A 16,346-nucleotide genomic window follows, 5' to 3' on the forward strand; every position below is an offset into this window, starting at 1 on the left:
CCAATTTGTAAACCTAGCTTTTCTCACCACATTCGGCATCGGCCAAACCCCCGCCATCAACCTAGCCGGCCGGTCACTGTGACCCAACGACCGATGAATGCACCAAATTGCCCAGAAATCAAGTCATGCCAAGCCAAGGGGATTAAAGTCATACTCTCCAGAGGAGGAGCTTCTGGGAGCTACTCTCTAGCTTCAGCTGATGATGCAAGGCAAGTTGCAACTGACTTGTGGAACAACTTCTTGGGAGGGCATTCCTCGTCAAGGCCGTTGGGAGCTGCAGTATTGGATGGAATTGACTTTGATATTGAAGGAGGGACTGACCAACATTGGGATGACCTTGCTAAGTACCTATCTGGATATAGCAAGAGAGGCAAGAAAGTCTACTTGACTGCTGCACCACACTGTCCCTTTCCTGATGCTTGGGTTGGAAATGCACTTAAGACCGGCCTCTTTGACAATGTTTGGGTTCAGTTCTACAACAATCCTCCCTGTGAGTACACTCCCGGCAATGTGGATAATCTCGAAATTGCTTGGAAGCAGTGGACTTCAGCCATCCCTGCACATAAGATTTTCTTGGGGTTGCCTGCTGCACCTCAGGCTGCTGGTAGTGGTTTTATTCCTGCTTCTGATCTCAACTCACAAGTCCTTCCGCATATGGAGGTGTCATGCTTTGGTCCAAGTATTATGATGATCTTGATGGATGAGTTTATGCAATTCAATACTATTAATTTCCTAGGTTTTTATGAATGAATGTTATGAGCTTGAGTAAAAGAATGAATTAATGCAGTAACTGAATGTCAACTTTGATGAACTAAAACTGAGTTTGAGTACAAGACTAACTAAATATGGCCGGTTATAACACGATTTCTAGTTGACTATCTGGGGGACATTGTGGAGTAACTACATGTAGCTTGAGATGAAGAAGGATGGGTATTGATGGTGAAGGAGCTGGATTGATTGAATTCTCTCTTCATGGCCTTGTACACATGATCTAGGCCTTCCTCAATTAACTCCAAAACCGTTTGGGGCATTGGTGGCATGTTGATGCCGACTGATCCTTCCAACATTCTCACCACTTCCCCCATTGTTGGTCTCATGAATATCTCATCTTGGATGCACCAAAAGGCAACTTTCAAGGCTCTCAAGAGTTCTTCTTCTTCCACCGCTCCTTCGAGTCTCCTGTCTGCAACTTTCATGGGATTTCCACTTGTCATCTCCTACAATCATGATTCAAATTCATTACATAAAACCAAAGTTTCCACAAGATTTGAAGGTTAACAAAAATTTTGCACAAGAAAAAGAATTCTAAGAAATTTTATATTATACCTTAAAAGCCCATCCAGGATAGAAAAAGTTATCTGCATCAAATGACATGTCCAGGTTTCTTCGACCGCCAACGATCTCTAGAAGAAGCATACCGTAACTATAAACGTCAGCCTTGACGGTTATAGGACGGTTACTCACCCACTCCGGAGCCAAATAGCCTCTTGTTCCTCTGACCATGGTAACAACCTGTGAGTGCTCTCTTCCCATCATCTTAGCTAGTCCAAAATCGGAAACTTTTGGACAGAAATTTTCATCTAGCAGAATGTTTTCTGGTTTGATGTCACAATGTATAATTCGATCTCGGCATTGCTCATGAAAATATGCAATTCCTTGTGCAGTACCCACGGCTATATCAAAGCGTGATTGCCAATCTAGCACCTTATCTCGGGAATAACGTGAGCCAAATATCCATTTGTCCAGTGACCCATTTTTCATGAACTCATAAACTAAAAGCCTGCCAGCACGAGAAAATATGTTCCGTTTTTAGATCAATCAATTATAGCATCTTAGAATGTCTACTAGAATTCAGAAAACCATGTGTCACTGGCTACAAACATTTTAAGATTCATAAGAACCATTAACTAGCTTTTTGAATACAAAGAGAAGTGTTTAGGTTTCTCAAAGTTATTGCTTACCGTTGTGAGCTCTCGGAGCAGTACCCGCATAGACGAACCAAGTTCATGTGATGCATGGAGCCAATGGTGTTCACTTCGGTTATAAACTCCTTCTCCCCGTGTGGCAAAACCCTTTCAAGTTTTTTTACGGCAACCAAAGTTCCATCTGCAAGGCTTCCCTTGTAAACACTCCCAAATCCCCCTGAAAAGTAGCATATAATTACCAAACAGAACCAACACTGTAAGAAAATAGCAAATTACTATTATGTATATGGTCCATTCTTACCAGTTCCAAGAAGCTGTGAGAAGTTCCACGTACGAATTTGTAATTCGCGGTAACTAAGATTAAGCGGAGCACCAGACAAGATTACCAAGCTTTCCAGTGTTCTCTTCAAGGATCTCCTCCTATGCACATTGTAATATAGCAAAAGACATAGGAGGGCAACAAGGAAGGTCATGCTGAGAACAATAGGAATAACCAGAACTTTTGTTCGCCGATTACCAGACCCCTTCGAAGACTCCCCGGATCCTTGTGCATCGCCCTCTGAGCCATTAGACCTAATCTTCACAAACAGAGTGGAACCAGGATCCTCATAGCCACCAAAACCCAAGCTTCTCAAAACCCAACAGTATGGACTTTCGTCATCAAGGCTGTAAACTGAAGCAACACATTCACAATCGGTTAGACAAATATCTCCACATTTTGATACATTATCAACATCGCTGTAGTTTGCCATGACTGAAAATTCTGGAAAATAGTAATTGGTTTGCTGCACCGTTGAAGTTCTAAACTGGGATGGCTGATAATTACTCCGCGGATCACATTTTCCAATAAGTGACAAATTTTCTGAACACTGACTTCCCCCATCTACCATATAAGTCCCCGGTAGACATGTGCAAGAAGCATTAGTCTTACTCCTATCCAAATTACATATCCCATTGCCACAAATTCCAGCGATGTCACATGGTGTTGAAACTGCAGCCCACTCTGGCACCCATTGCCTTGACCCGTTAACATCATTATCCCAACGATACAAGCGCAAATTCCCATTACTCTCGAGAATCAATCTTCGAAGAACCGATGATCTGGTTGATATGTTTGATGCTGCTGATAGTCCCCCATTATCACCATCATTCTTGTACACATAAACAGCTCCATCTGATGACTCCCCATACACAATTCCAAAACTTCCTGCTTCATCTAAAACCGCTACAACATCCCCGGTTACATTTGATATGTCTGGTCCGTTCCAATAAGAATAGTTATAGTATGATTCAGGGGAGGAATTGTATAAAGTTTCAGGCACGTTGTAAGTCAAGGCAAGGCTTAAAGAAGTGCGTTGTTGAAGCATTTTGAGTGCATAGTAACCACCATGTGAGGGGGACTTAGAAGTTGTTAGCTCTAAAGAGACTGAAAGAGGTTGGTTTGGGAGGAGAGTGTCAGATGGGTGTGAGAAACTCTGCCACACCGGGCCCTTGACATCATTGTAGATAACGAAATTTCCGGATTCTTGCAATGTTGCGCCTTCAACACCAGTGCCAGAGGTGTTTGAGGTCCACGTGGTAGCGTCTCCATCCGTGAGGACAAGGTTTCCGGTTGTATCAAGCTCTAGGATTGCATTGTTGGAGACGGCTGAGTTCCTATATATTTAGACGATTGAGAGAAAATGAAATTTGTAACCTGCAAAAGCTATTGTAAAGACTAGAGATGGGGGGACTGGTTTGTGATCTTTCTTTTTTTTTCCTTCTAATTAGTCGAAGTCTATTAATCATTCACTTTATATGCAACATTCTATATGCAAGATATTCGGCAAAATGATGGATCAAAGTCAAAGACTGATAACATATCGATCAGATATCGAAAAATCAGATCATTTTAACAAATGCCATTTGTAAATTGATCACTTCAACTAATTTTTCAGGATATTTTTTGTTCTTGGACTAGTTAAAGTATGATACACATAAAAATTCACTAGCCTTGTAAGTCAAACATAACATTTTCATTCATCTTTCTTTACTGACTTTTTCATGGACACAAGTTTAAAAAATTATTAAGCAAGTTATAATTCAATGAAAAATAAAAAGAAAACACATAAAGAGAGAGAAATATATTTGCTTTCGTAATATTTATCGACCTAGACCTACTGGTTAAGATCTCGTTTTGTCAATTTGCTTTTTCTAGGGATAAAAAGGAGGAGGTTTTGGATGATTAACCTGTTAGCAGACCATACTATGATTCGATCTCCGGGAAGCTCGGCAAACCAAATAGCCAGTTGAAGTCTGTAGTCATCGTCCGACGTTGGAGTGAACCCTAAAGCAAATGTGCCATTATCTGAGACCAGCGTTTGGTTCTCTCTAGCCAACAGCCTTGAACCCAAACCAATCCGGCTAGCCGAGCAGGCATCAAACCCAGCTACAACCAAGAAGAACAGTGCCACCAAATAAGTAGAAAAATAAGTAGAGGCCATTGCCATTGGAAGCTAAAATATTGGCCAGTGTGTTATTTGTTGAAGAGCTGATTAAGCTAGAACAAGGGAAAAAAAAAGGTGGCTGTGCTATTTGTGAAACCGGGAGGGAGAGGAAAACTGTCATGCACGGAAGATATTTAAGAAATCATGACACGTCTAAGTACTGGTGGGTGAGCTAAATTTTGAAAAAAAGTTGCACCAAGATTTGGTCGGCCGACAGGCGCATCTGGATACTGGGGTACGTGGTGAATGAAGGCAGTGTGTTCTTGGATATTGGACGTTCGGAGTTCTTCAGTCGTGGCCAACCGGTAATACGAACTTATATATCGACAAGTAGTTCTAATTATTTGCATGAGAATAAATTGTGGCTTTCACACCCATATATCAGTGGGGATAGATATAGAAGTAGATGGTGAATGATTAAGTTCACTTTGTCTTTTGCTCATATTATAACATTTTCGATTGCTAAATTCAAAGTATGTTGAAATTCTTATGTACACCATGTATCCCTATATAGAAGTAGATGGTGAATGATTACGTATACCACGTGTCCTTATATAAATAGTGGGTTATATGTGTTAAAAGGTTAATAATTTAAAAATTAAAATTTTCCACCACTTGCATAAAAACACATAGTGTATCATACGTGTTCCCGTCACAACTAAAAATTTCTCGTATTTAAGGCATGCTAATTCTAGATTGACAAATATGTATATTGTAGGTTGTAGACAGTTGACTTAATGCATATTAATTATAGTTTAACAAATATACATAGGTAAGACAAGTGGATGACTGTCTGGTGGTTATGATTTTTCTCTTCTCTTCACTGCATTTTGGGCTCAAACTTATCTCCATCTCAAACACAAACGATTCTAATAGCAATACTGGATATTAAAGTCATAGGCGAAAACTAAAAACAATCTCAAATAAAACAGGAGAATTACGTGGTTTGGTGTGGAAGCGTGTGTGTATATGCGAAGCATGGTAAGAAAATTCCACTAAACAAGCCTAACAAAACCAAACGAAAACGGAGAAAACTCTCCCAAACCGCTCTCTAACTCTCAAACTTACAAAGTGGCTCTGACAAAACTGTCACAAATTTGCCACTACAAAATAAACCATCCTTAAAGTTCGATTTATAGAGTATAGAAACGAGGGTTACATAGGAATGTAATCAGGGAACGAAACTCAATCCATATAGGACACAACTTAGCCTAAATATAATTCCAAAATGAAGCGGCCCGCAAAAATTTTCGATCCACGCACTCGAATCGCCCACCACGATCTCTATGGTACCTACTAAAATCCTCGTCGGTGCTTACTCACTGGACCTCTTGGTTGTCCAGCTCCAAATGGTTCTATTTTTGAGCTATACCACAATCACCTCTCCTAAAACTCAACATCCCCCACCGCCCCACGCAATCTCACCACCACTTCTCGTCCAAGAAACCGCCAAACGCACTCTCTCAATCTCACAACTTCAATTTCACATTTGGTTCCATAGAAAGAGAGAGAAAATGAGGCTGATGGGGTTGGGGAAGCTTTTGGATTTTCTGAATTATTATTTTTTATTTTTCTAATTTTATTAAGTTAGCGCTATTATGTTCAAGGGTTATGTGTCAAAATATACGAGATTGACACTTATTTGGCATGCAGCATTTTTTATCACCATCATGCTATGATGTATATACTCACCACATACTTGTAGTGTGTCATTTTACTTAATTCTAGTTAATTTTCACATTAAATGTTACTTTTTCAATTTGGAAAAAAATTAATCATTGTTAAGTAAAATGACACGTATCAAATGATTAGGTGTATGATGAACTACATCATTGTTTATGGTGGTGAGCAAAATTACTTTCCATGTGACACAAAGGCATGGTACAGAAGACTTGAAGGCCATTTTTTCTACCCACATTACTCATGCTACCATTGCTTGCCGCTTGTCCTACTAATTAATTATGGTATGCTAGAGAGAAAATTTGTAGACCAAATAAGAATAAGTATGCTTATCAATATTTAAATAATAATTTAGTCATCAACTTCCATATCATTTAGCTTATAAAATTGTATCTACAAATTTAATTTCTCTTACATTACTCATTAATTATGGTTAAATCTTTTTTTTTTCTGATGAAATAATTATGGGAGAGAATCATTCCTTTGACAGTTTACTTCCACTTTTGCCCCAATATTGTTATGTAAGAATTTTGAAAAGAAGGCCTAGGTTTGAGTTGACAGTCTCTCTTGATGGGCGATTTATGAATGAAAAAAAAGAAGAAGTTAAAACCCCTTCTGTAAATCGTCAAAGAAATAACTCCCAGGCCTAAACTTTTTCTCACAAAAAAATCAAAAATAAAGAAGCTAAAGTAGAAGCTCACTGACCTGTGAACAGTCTCCATGTATTTGTCTTCCTCCAAATACTGAAGCATTATAAAAAACGAGCTCTTTGCTTGCTGTCAAGTGGAAGTAAAATAAGTTTGCCAAAGTATATTTGGAAGAAGAAAAAGCTATTCAAGACGTCGCTCTCATATATATTTAGAGACCAATGGGAAGAAGGAAAGCGTCAAACATGAGAACTAAGAAACCCGAGCTAGCTAGGGCTTTTAGGTGGATGTATAGATTTCAACCATTAGCAATTAGCTAGCATGGCATCATGGCCAATCGGGAGAAAGAGGGAGGCAGTGGCGGCACGGACGATGCGCCTGAACAAGCAGGGCCGAATAGTGACAACAGGTCGTTGTATCTATGTTGCATGAACTGGAAGGACCAAGTCTTTTCTTACATGATCCATGCCATCAAATTTAGCGATTTGTTTCATCATCATGCTCTTGTTTGGATCCCAATCGAACGAACGGACTGTTTGTAAAAATGCAATGAATTAACGGATTCTACAAATAGGCTTGCGGATTTGCAATGTCCTTGAAACATAATTTCGCCTTTACTCAATGTCTGTGGTTCTGCGTAGGAAAACTTCTTCGTGTTTTTCTCTAAGAAGTTTGTATGGACGAGGGTTGCAAAAATGACCAAGAAAGAATGCAAAGGAAGGTTCTTAAGATATATAGGCATCCTGATGCCTTTTCAAAACAGTTGTAACTGTTTATTTTAAATTCGAACAAAATGTGGAGAGACAGCCTATGACTCCGTGCCCTTTCTCCCCCAAAGCGCCCAAATTTGTGAATCCCTCTTTGTGGTCTGCCTCTTGCTCCGCCTTGGGATCAATGGTAGCCCAGTACCCTTCCCTCCCTTCCCTCCTCCCTCTTCCCTTTTCTTTCACCCTCTATTTCATCCTTATCTCCCCATCTCTCCCTAATTTTCGCCCTACTTCCTCTTCCCTTTTTTCCACCCTTTGTTTCCTCCCTTTCTTCCCATCTCTCCCTCTATTCCCTCCCGATTTCCCCATCTTTCCCTTTTCCTCCAACTCCACCCCGTTTTTTTCCTCCTCCAAACCACCATGGTTGGAGATTTAGTTTATCTTTTTTTGCATTTAGCCTTCGGCTGCTTTCTCTTTGAGCATTTTGTGTCTTAAGTTGCTCTGAGCTTTGTTTCAGTCTATCCGGAGTTTATCTCAAATCTGTTTCCTTTGCCTTGTTCCTCTTCGAACATCACTCCTCATCGTGAATCTTTTACCATCTACCCTTGCTGCTTATTTCATTGGGTGTCTCCTCCTAGGATTTGCTTCGGAGACGCACTTTGGTGGTTCATAACATTTAAAGTGCATTTTACATTATTTGGTAGGGTTATAGGAGTGCTCTCAATGTCGGTAGCTTGCTTACCCCCATTTTCCGTTCATCCATTTGGTTATTTGGCCCTTCTTTCGGGTGGTGGCATTGGATATGCGGTGGTGGTGCGGCTGTTTTGGTGGAAGTGGTTGCTTTACATTTTCATGCCTAGGTTTTTCCGTTTGTTTGCTGCTATGGACTGCTCACTTTGGGCCTTTCTCATTGTAGTTTTTGTTTATGGAGTTGGGCTTTTGCTTGGCTATTTTGGACTCTCTTTTGGAGTTGTCCTTACCTTGTAATAACTTTCTCTTTCAATGAAATTTACTTGGATTGTCCAAAAAAAATTCAAACAAATACAACAGTTTAAATTAATCCAAAAATTTTAAAAATAAATTAATTGATCTCCTAACATAGTCATTAGAGCCCAAGGCCCTAGTCTTTAATTATATTTTTAATTACTCATCTAGCCCAAACCACATGGGCCTCCTCACATGCACTTTAATCCATTTGAGTATAGATGTTGACTGAAGACTTATTAGCCACCGCAAGTTTTCTCCCGCCATCAATATGCGACTTCAAGAAATTTTGACGCCAACATTGTTCTTCCACGCCAACAACAGTCAATTAAACAAATATTCTCAGAAAAAACGTGCAACGACTAATTGCTTATACAAACAAAGAAACCCAAGACTTTGATTAAAATAACGACAAGAAATGCGAATAACAGCTCCCTTATTATATATGCCAAGTTTAAATGATTTTTTTGTTTGGAAAAGAACATGGCCATCATAATAACATGGGAGAAATTGGTATATAACCAAGGGTAACTAGTTAGTAGTTAGTACCTCTCTTGTTTCGTGTCTAATGTCGAGTTAATGAGATAGATGGTAACAAGATAATCTAGCAAGGCCCACCCAAATACAAATTGGCCCAATCGACTACGTTTGGGCTCAAACCCAACATGTTTGGGCTCAAACCCAACATGTTTGGGCTTCAACTATACAATGATAACAGTAGTAATAATTTAAGCGCCAATCTCACCCCCCCCCCCCTTCCACGTTCCTCCACCTGGGACCGGAAAAGCTGAATCGAACTCCCCTCCAGCTCGCTGTAATTTGCAAATTCCATCCGGGTCCTCTGCAATTCCGCAAGGTACAATTCTTCCTTCCCCCAAATTCCTGAAATTTCAATTCCTATAAACCCTAGATCCCTTTTAACCCCCTTTTCCCTTTTGTTATTATGCTTCCAACTTGATACCAATTACCACGCAACTTCAAATATGAACTGCTTTTATGGACTCCCTGATCACCCTTTTAGTTTCCGGGAAAAAAAAAATGTGATGCAAAGCTAATGAAAATTGCGTTTTCCCAACTAAAAAGTTTAATTCTTTGTAAAAAAATCATTGAAAAGTAGTGAAAAATGCAACCTTTTAGTATTTCTTAAATATAACTAAATATTTTAATTCTTGGTCAAAAAATTATAGTGATAAGTAGTGAAAGATGCAATTTTTTATATGTTTGTAGACATAGCTGGGGAAGATGGAGAATATGCAGTATGCTGAGGAGCTTGTGAGGGAGTTTCTTGTGTTTAGAGGATTCACCAACACTTTGCAAGCTTTTGATTCCGAATTATCTACGGATATCGGTAAAGGGTTTCAAGTGGATAGGATAATAGAATTAATCTTCTCAGTGTATGTACCTAAGTTTCAGGCAGATAAATTAGTTGGCCTGTTCAGTTTTTTCAAGCTGTGTCTCTCTTCATCATCGGAGACCGTACTTTTGTCTACTCTTTCTAAATTGGAGGTGTCAATTCTACGGTACTACGTTGTTAATGCCATCCAGTCAGGGAGGAGGGACAAAGTTTTAGAGTTCTTTGGAATGAATGGGAATGATTTGTTGCAAAGGAGCGAGGATTGGACTGCATGGTTTGGTGGGTTTGTCTTTTTGTCTTTCTATTTTGGTATGATGAAGCTACTGTCTTTCGTTGATTTACCTTTTCATATGTGTGATGCAGCAATTCCATATGTAAAGAAACCAAACTCTGATCCTGAGTTTCGTATATACTTTTCAAAGGAATGGTACGAGGCCTTGCGTTTATCTGTGAGGAATTTCTTTAGTGAGATCTTCAATGGTACTCATATCCTTCACAATTGTTTTTTATTTACATTTTTGTATATGTTGTTATTTGAGAAGGGGCTGTTTATCTTGGTACTTGTTGCGTCCAACTCCATAGACTTTTGATGTTATCAGAATTTCATAGCTACCATACGAAAACCAGTTTTGTTTATATCAACCATGCTCTAATTTATTTTGAGTTTGTATATTTCAAGTGAAAACGAGGTTAGTTTTGCATTGGTTTGTCCCCTTTTATTGAGCAATGTATCTAAGTTTGAAGAAAATGCCCTTAACTAAACCACGCATGCCAGCCCTTATGAAAATCAGTTCAGAGAAGACTACTGTCAACCGTCTGAAAAAAGACATCAAGCAACTCAATCTCAAGCTGTCAGAACTTCAGGCTTTGTTGGAGGAAAAAGATGGTGAATTATGCCAGCTAAGAAGGTAAAGTTTTTCATTGTTTCATCGCTTTAGAGTTTAGAGTGTCACGTTTTATAATTTGTATATACTTGGTGCTAGAGTTCGTCAGTATTTTGAGACTATCATGTTTTTCTCTCTTCCTTATTCCTTTATTTCATTTTTGAAAATCAGTTATTGTTCATCAGTAGCCGATGCAAGCACTGAACGAACCAGGAGTTCATCAAGTGTAGTGCATGAGCAAAATCGTATTATATCTAAAGATATTCAGGAAACTTGCCCTCCTGATACTTTTCAAATAGGGGAAGCAGAGGTGGATCCAGATTGGGTTGTTGCTGGAAACATGGGAAGTAGACCAGAATTTAACATATCTAAGTCTGATCCTAATTTAAGTTCTCAATCAAGTCCTCGCATGAGAGATGGTGGAACTGCTGATAGTATTCAGCTGTTCGAGGATGGCACCTATAATGGTAGGTAACTTCTATATCTGAATTATTTTTCCTTTGTGTAGTGGGGATGGTGCAGTAGCTGTTATGGAGATTATCTGTTAAGTAACTATGGAATACGATTGCAGAAAATGGCAGGGAAAGCCATGTAGAAGACTTCCCTGAAGTTAAGGTTGACTTCCAGGTAAATTGCTTCTAAGGCATGATTGGATCTTGATGCTACAAGCATGTATTCAATTCATTGCGGTTTTGTATTTTTGTTGCTCCCTTCTTTCTGATACTTTTCTTCAGCTTCAGTTGTTTATGTTTTATTGGAGACTTCATAACTTTCAGATCATCATTGTTTTTAGGAGACATTTTTGGGCCACACAAGTCCAATAACTCGCTGTCGCTTTTCTGCATCTGGAAACAATATAGCCAGCGCATCTGAAGATGGCACAGTAAGGTATTTTTTCTATAGTTACTAAAGTGCTATATTTATTGTTCAACTCCTTGACTATTGGCTGATTTCTCAACTCTTTGACCATTGGCTGTTTTCAAATCGTAATCTGTATTTGTTCATTAAACAGGATATGGACGTATGACTCATCAACTCCGTCATCTAGAAATGCAACAATCTATTGTGGAGCCAAGATATTGTCACTTGACTGGGAGTGTAAATCTGACCGATTGGTATGCAGATTAGATTTTCAAAGTGCCCTCAGATATGGCTTGGCATTGGAATGTTAACCTGATTATTTGACATTGGAAATATCTATTTTAAGTGTTTTTGTTCTTTTGACAAAAGCTTCTCATAGGCACTGCTGATGGAGGCATTAAAGCATGGAATGTCGATGCAAAGAGAGTTGTCTGTGATCTTAGCACGAGTCAAGAATTTCCTAGGTTCAACTTCTTCCTAATGTTACTTGCGTACTATTGTGTACTTCTTGGTGCGCTTATTTACATTTTTTTCCTTGCTACAGTATCTTGGATATAAAGTGCAGCCCTGTAGAGCCAATTTTTGTTACTGCAGCAGCATCCAAGGGGTATGTTCTTTATGTAATCTTATCATATTGTCCATACACCTCTGTGTTTGATCAAATTCTCCGCACCTATTGTAACAATCCTCTTCAACTGTAGTATGGCATGAGCACTGTGAATGATTATAATTTGGTCATGAAAGATTCTTCTTACTGTTTACTTACATGCATATATGTCCGTGTTGAGGGTTTGGGCATAATTTTCATGAATGTCTGTATTACGACTTTTACTGTATTTGTAGGCACGGATCAAGTTTTGTTGATAGTATGGGGTTTGCTTCATTAACCGTGTGGAACATGAAGACGTGGAAGGCTATGGTATGTGTTTTCTTTGTACCAGAAGAGCATATATGCATGATATAGCAACTTCTACTCTTATGTCCTTTTCTTTTCTGAGAAGACACTGGTAAATTTATTCCTTAACAATCATTTGGGTTTCGTGAAGACAGTTCTTCCTCTTGGTAAAGATCCCCCTGCAATTACATCCCTTAGTTTCAATCACAATGGGAAAATTTTAGCGGCCGCTGCAACTGATGGAATGATTCACATGTTTGGTATCCTTGATATATTTTTGATCACTTTTGCATTACTTGAGTGGTATTTATTTATTGACCAAAAAAAAAAAAGAAGAGTGATATTTTTTTTTCCAAGATGGCTAAATTTATCGCCCTGAACAAGGGCATTTAGCTGTATGGTCAAGCCCTTGTCTTAATGGAATCATAAATGGGTGCCCCCTTTCTCCATAGCTTAGCTTGCCTACATATGTACACGTACTCATAAATATATGAACACCTTAACAAGCCAAAGATATGTCTGCCTGTCTACAAATAACTGGGTGGCCTGCACATGACTCTGCTATAAGCTCCATTCTTTTCGGGCCTGATGAGACAAGTATTTTCAGTTTGGGAGTAGACGGAAAGGCAAGGGCTTTACGTTCATTTTTTCACCAAATTTTGATTAGAGAATTTGATATTTGTCCCCGTCAGTAGTTGAACTGCAGCTGGTCTATGATTTTGTCCTCTCAAAAGTATTTGCCTAACAGAACTGTTTTGCGGTGTCAGGTGTTTGAATGGAGCTTGCAAAACCAAGGTCAAATCCTTTGGTCAAGGAACTGTAGCAGGTACTTTTTCTTTGGCATCTCAATATTATTAGTAGATATCGGTTACACTGCAGACTTGCCAAACAAAACTATTTCGCCATACACCTGATTAATTTGCACTGCTCCCTTCCATTCCATAGGTTCTGTGACCCCGAGAGCTCAAAAAATTGCAGACATGAAATGGCTTTAGATGCCAATGGGAGGAGACTGTTGGTCACATCCGGTTCTGTAAGAGCACCCATATACCAGGTTGTTCTCTCTTCTCCATACGTGTGTCTGAGTGGCTTCGTTGTGTATAGCGTTTCCTGATTGTCGTGTTTTGAAGATCTAGGTGATGCCTTGTGTTAACACAATTTTTTGTTTCATTAACTTGGTTCAGGTCCGGGGTCATGCGAATGGGTTGAGAACTCTCCCACACAGTGCTGCCATAACTACTGTAGATTGGCACCCGACGTTACCCATCTTCTTAACAGGATCAGCTGATAACTCTGTCCGAGTAACATCTTTGTCATAAACGTTTCTGACTCTATCTCCGTGTTCTCAGTGTGCCTGACGTTGAATGAAGTTCACTCCCAATGTGTTTGAACTGGTTTCCTTCTGGTTTTCTTCCGAGCAATGCATCTTGTATTCGTGTGTAGGTATAAATCATTGAACAGATTTCATAGAGCATGGCAATTCTTTGATGCACTGATCTTTTGCCTTTGGGGCTGGGAAATACCCTGTCTCCAATCCAAAACATTACATTGAATCTAAAAGAACGAAAGTTGAGCCCCTCAAAATTTATTGAACTTTATATGATTGTTGTCGGAACTATATTACACATGGCTAGGGCGCAACTTGGATAGGAATATCTGATTCCGAGCCAAAACATTTCAAAATATTTCGACCAATTAGAATCTGAAAATTCCAAATCCGAAAAAGAATAAAAAAAAAAATCATATGGGAAGATCCGATCCGATTGAAAATCAGTCCACACAGTATGACAGAGCAATCTATATTATACATAACCCTTTAGACAAACAGGATAGTTGATGACATTTTATATCACATTGCATCAGAATAAAAGAAAGAAAAAAAAACACTTCCGATATTACATTGAATCTAAAAGAACAAAAGTTGAGTCACTCAAAATTTAAATTTTGGATTACGCTTCTGCCCCAGCAGGAACGATATTACTTGTCTTCGACTTTTTTTCCTCATGATCCTTGTGGTTTCATATCTACAAAGTCAACAAAAAGTATCTTAAAATTAAAAGTAAATAAATAAAAAGCTTAAAAATAATGTTTCGGCAGTCTTTCACCGCAATATCTCATTTAATTCGGAAAATACAACCGAATATAATCGGTGGAGTTCAAAAATATATAACGAATGAGGAGAGTAGAGCTTTACCGTTTACCTTTGAAATCTCCCCTGCAGCTTTGCCTTCAAAGGCAACGGTCTTCACATAATCCGAGCTTTTATACCATCAAAGAACCGGAAATAGGCATACCTCCAAGATGTCTTAAGAACTAAAGTACCACAAACACTCCAGAATCCTATGATAAATCCAAGCACCAAGCTAACATAAAATCCGAAGCTTATGAAACCATCATCATCTTTTTTGGTCTTGTCACTTCCACTGCCATTAGGGACTGAAGGATGTTCCGTTGTTGCATCTCCCGGGCATTCTGGTGTGAGCGGTTGTCCGCAAAGTCCAAGATTTCCCGAAAATTGAGAAGCATTAAAACTTTGAAGTTGAGTACTTAGCGGAATTCTTCCTGATAAGTTGTTGTATGACAAGTCCAAGACACTAAGATAATGTAAGCTCGAAAAACTCGGAGGAATGCTACCAGATATCTGGTTTTGTGACAAATCAAGCGATTCTAACATCTCCAGCTGACCAAAGTTGTTAGGGAGCACCCCGGTAAAACTGTTTCTTGACAGGTTCAGAGAAATCAACTTCAGCAAACTTGTTACACTTTCTGGAATGTCTCCGCTTAAGTTGTTGCTCAAAATGTCAATGCTTCGCAAATGAAAAAGATTTTGGCCGAACTCAATCTCTATTCCTTTCCAACTCAGTAGCACAAACCCAAGGTTCACGTCCTCCACGTCAGGGGACATCGAAGACAAGGCTGTTATGTTAGGGAGGCAATGTGGCAAGGCTCCAGATATATTGTTCTTGGAGAAGTCCAAGACATGAAGGGCAGGAAGACTGCATAGACTTAAAGGGATGCTACCATAAAACTCGTTCGACTTTAAGCGAATAACCAGCAACTTTGTTAGGCTCGGGCCTATCCATGCTGGTATCTTTCCAGATAGTTTATTGGCACCGAGGTCAACAACTCTTAATTCTGTACAATTCTCCCAAGAAGGCAATTCTCCGGAAAGTTTGTTGTCGTGTAATCGTAACAGTTCAGCTCTCTTTAAGTAGCCTAATGAGCTTGGAATTTTCCCGGAGAAATTGTTCATAGCCATGTTCAAAGAGAACAAATTTTGAAACTGCATCCAACAACTAGGAAGTTCACCAGATAGCTGATTGTGAGAAAGGTCTAGACCAAAGAGGTTTGGAGATTCTGTTTCACAAAAGGAAGATAAGGGTCCTGAAAACATGTTTTTGGAGAGATACAGGATGAATACATTTGAAGGAAATGGCGGAAGTGGGCCGTCCAAGAGATTAGATGACAAGTCAAAATAACGGAAGGTGCAGTTTTTTGTCGACAGATTTGGCAACTTTCCATGGATTTGGTTCATTGATAGGTTTAAAACGTCTAAGCTGGAAGACAGTGTAAGAGTATAAGTAAGGACAACAAGCATCAAGAGCAGAGTTCAAGTGAAAGCAATTCAAGGGTCTAAATGAGGACAAGTGTCACAAGATCAACAAGGAAGTTACAAGGCTGTTAGGATATGGTGCTAAGGTTGTTAAGTTTGTTAAAACTGATATATTTCATATCTTAGCTTATAGAGCAAGGTATGTAAGGATATAAATACAGATATCCAAAGATGTAAGATGATGATGAAAAATACACAAGAAATATAAAGAAATCTTCTCTGAAATCTCTCTGTCTCTATCTCTCTAAATTTCAGTTTCTTCGACTACCTTCATTGAAGCTACTGCTTCAATCTTCACATGGTATCATCG

At 39.1% G+C, this 16,346-nt stretch overlaps 2 protein-coding genes, 1 long non-coding RNA gene and 1 pseudogene across 7 annotated transcripts in view; 2 read left to right on the plus strand and 2 right to left on the minus strand.

Annotated features, from left to right (window-relative positions):
* The window catches only part of LOC126617019 (hevamine-A-like), a 6,233-nt pseudogene extending 5,416 nt beyond the window's left edge, over positions 1-817 (plus strand).
* On the minus strand, positions 792-4,508 carry LOC126617015 (G-type lectin S-receptor-like serine/threonine-protein kinase At5g24080). The gene is made up of 5 exons (XM_050285100.1): positions 4,155-4,508; positions 2,227-3,581; positions 1,962-2,142; positions 1,327-1,780; positions 792-1,217 (listed from the first exon to the last, which is right to left on the minus strand). The coding sequence occupies exons 1-5, from the start codon at positions 4,412-4,414 to the stop codon at positions 876-878; spliced, it is 2,592 nt and encodes an 863-aa protein (XP_050141057.1). The 5' UTR covers positions 4,415-4,508; the 3' UTR covers positions 792-875.
* A 4,611-nt stretch (positions 4,509-9,119) lies between these two features.
* Positions 9,120-16,346, plus strand: part of LOC126617134 (uncharacterized) — a 40,811-nt gene continuing 33,584 nt past the window's right edge. The window contains exons 1-16 of one of the 5 annotated variants that reach the window (XM_050285195.1): positions 9,120-9,285; positions 9,657-10,062; positions 10,147-10,266; positions 10,547-10,691; positions 10,839-11,134; positions 11,239-11,294; positions 11,461-11,555; positions 11,680-11,782; positions 11,898-11,992; positions 12,073-12,135; positions 12,372-12,447; positions 12,575-12,683; positions 12,937-13,049; positions 13,191-13,249; positions 13,369-13,477; positions 13,608-14,016. In XM_050285195.1, coding sequence (XP_050141152.1) covers positions 9,672-10,062; positions 10,147-10,266; positions 10,547-10,691; positions 10,839-11,134; positions 11,239-11,294; positions 11,461-11,555; positions 11,680-11,782; positions 11,898-11,992; positions 12,073-12,135; positions 12,372-12,447; positions 12,575-12,683; positions 12,937-13,049; positions 13,191-13,249; positions 13,369-13,477; positions 13,608-13,742 — 1,965 coding nt within the window. In that variant the 5' untranslated portion in view covers positions 9,120-9,285; positions 9,657-9,671 and the 3' untranslated portion in view covers positions 13,743-14,016. Of the gene's footprint in view, positions 9,286-9,656; positions 10,063-10,146; positions 10,267-10,546; positions 10,692-10,838; positions 11,135-11,238; positions 11,295-11,460; positions 11,556-11,679; positions 11,783-11,897; positions 11,993-12,072; positions 12,136-12,371; positions 12,448-12,574; positions 12,684-12,936; positions 13,050-13,190; positions 13,250-13,368; positions 13,478-13,607; positions 14,017-16,346 lie in introns of those variants that run through there. The other 4 variants (XM_050285196.1, XM_050285192.1, XM_050285190.1 and 1 more) reach the window with 4 other exon arrangements.
* On the minus strand, positions 14,187-15,203 carry LOC126617296 (uncharacterized). The gene is made up of 2 exons (XR_007621322.1): positions 14,625-15,203; positions 14,187-14,447 (listed from the first exon to the last, which is right to left on the minus strand). It is a non-coding gene; the product is annotated as an uncharacterized LOC126617296 (long non-coding RNA).

This window comes from Malus sylvestris, chromosome 1 (genome assembly GCF_916048215.2).
Source record: "Malus sylvestris chromosome 1, drMalSylv7.2, whole genome shotgun sequence".
NCBI lineage: Eukaryota > Viridiplantae > Streptophyta > Magnoliopsida > Rosales > Rosaceae > Malus > Malus sylvestris.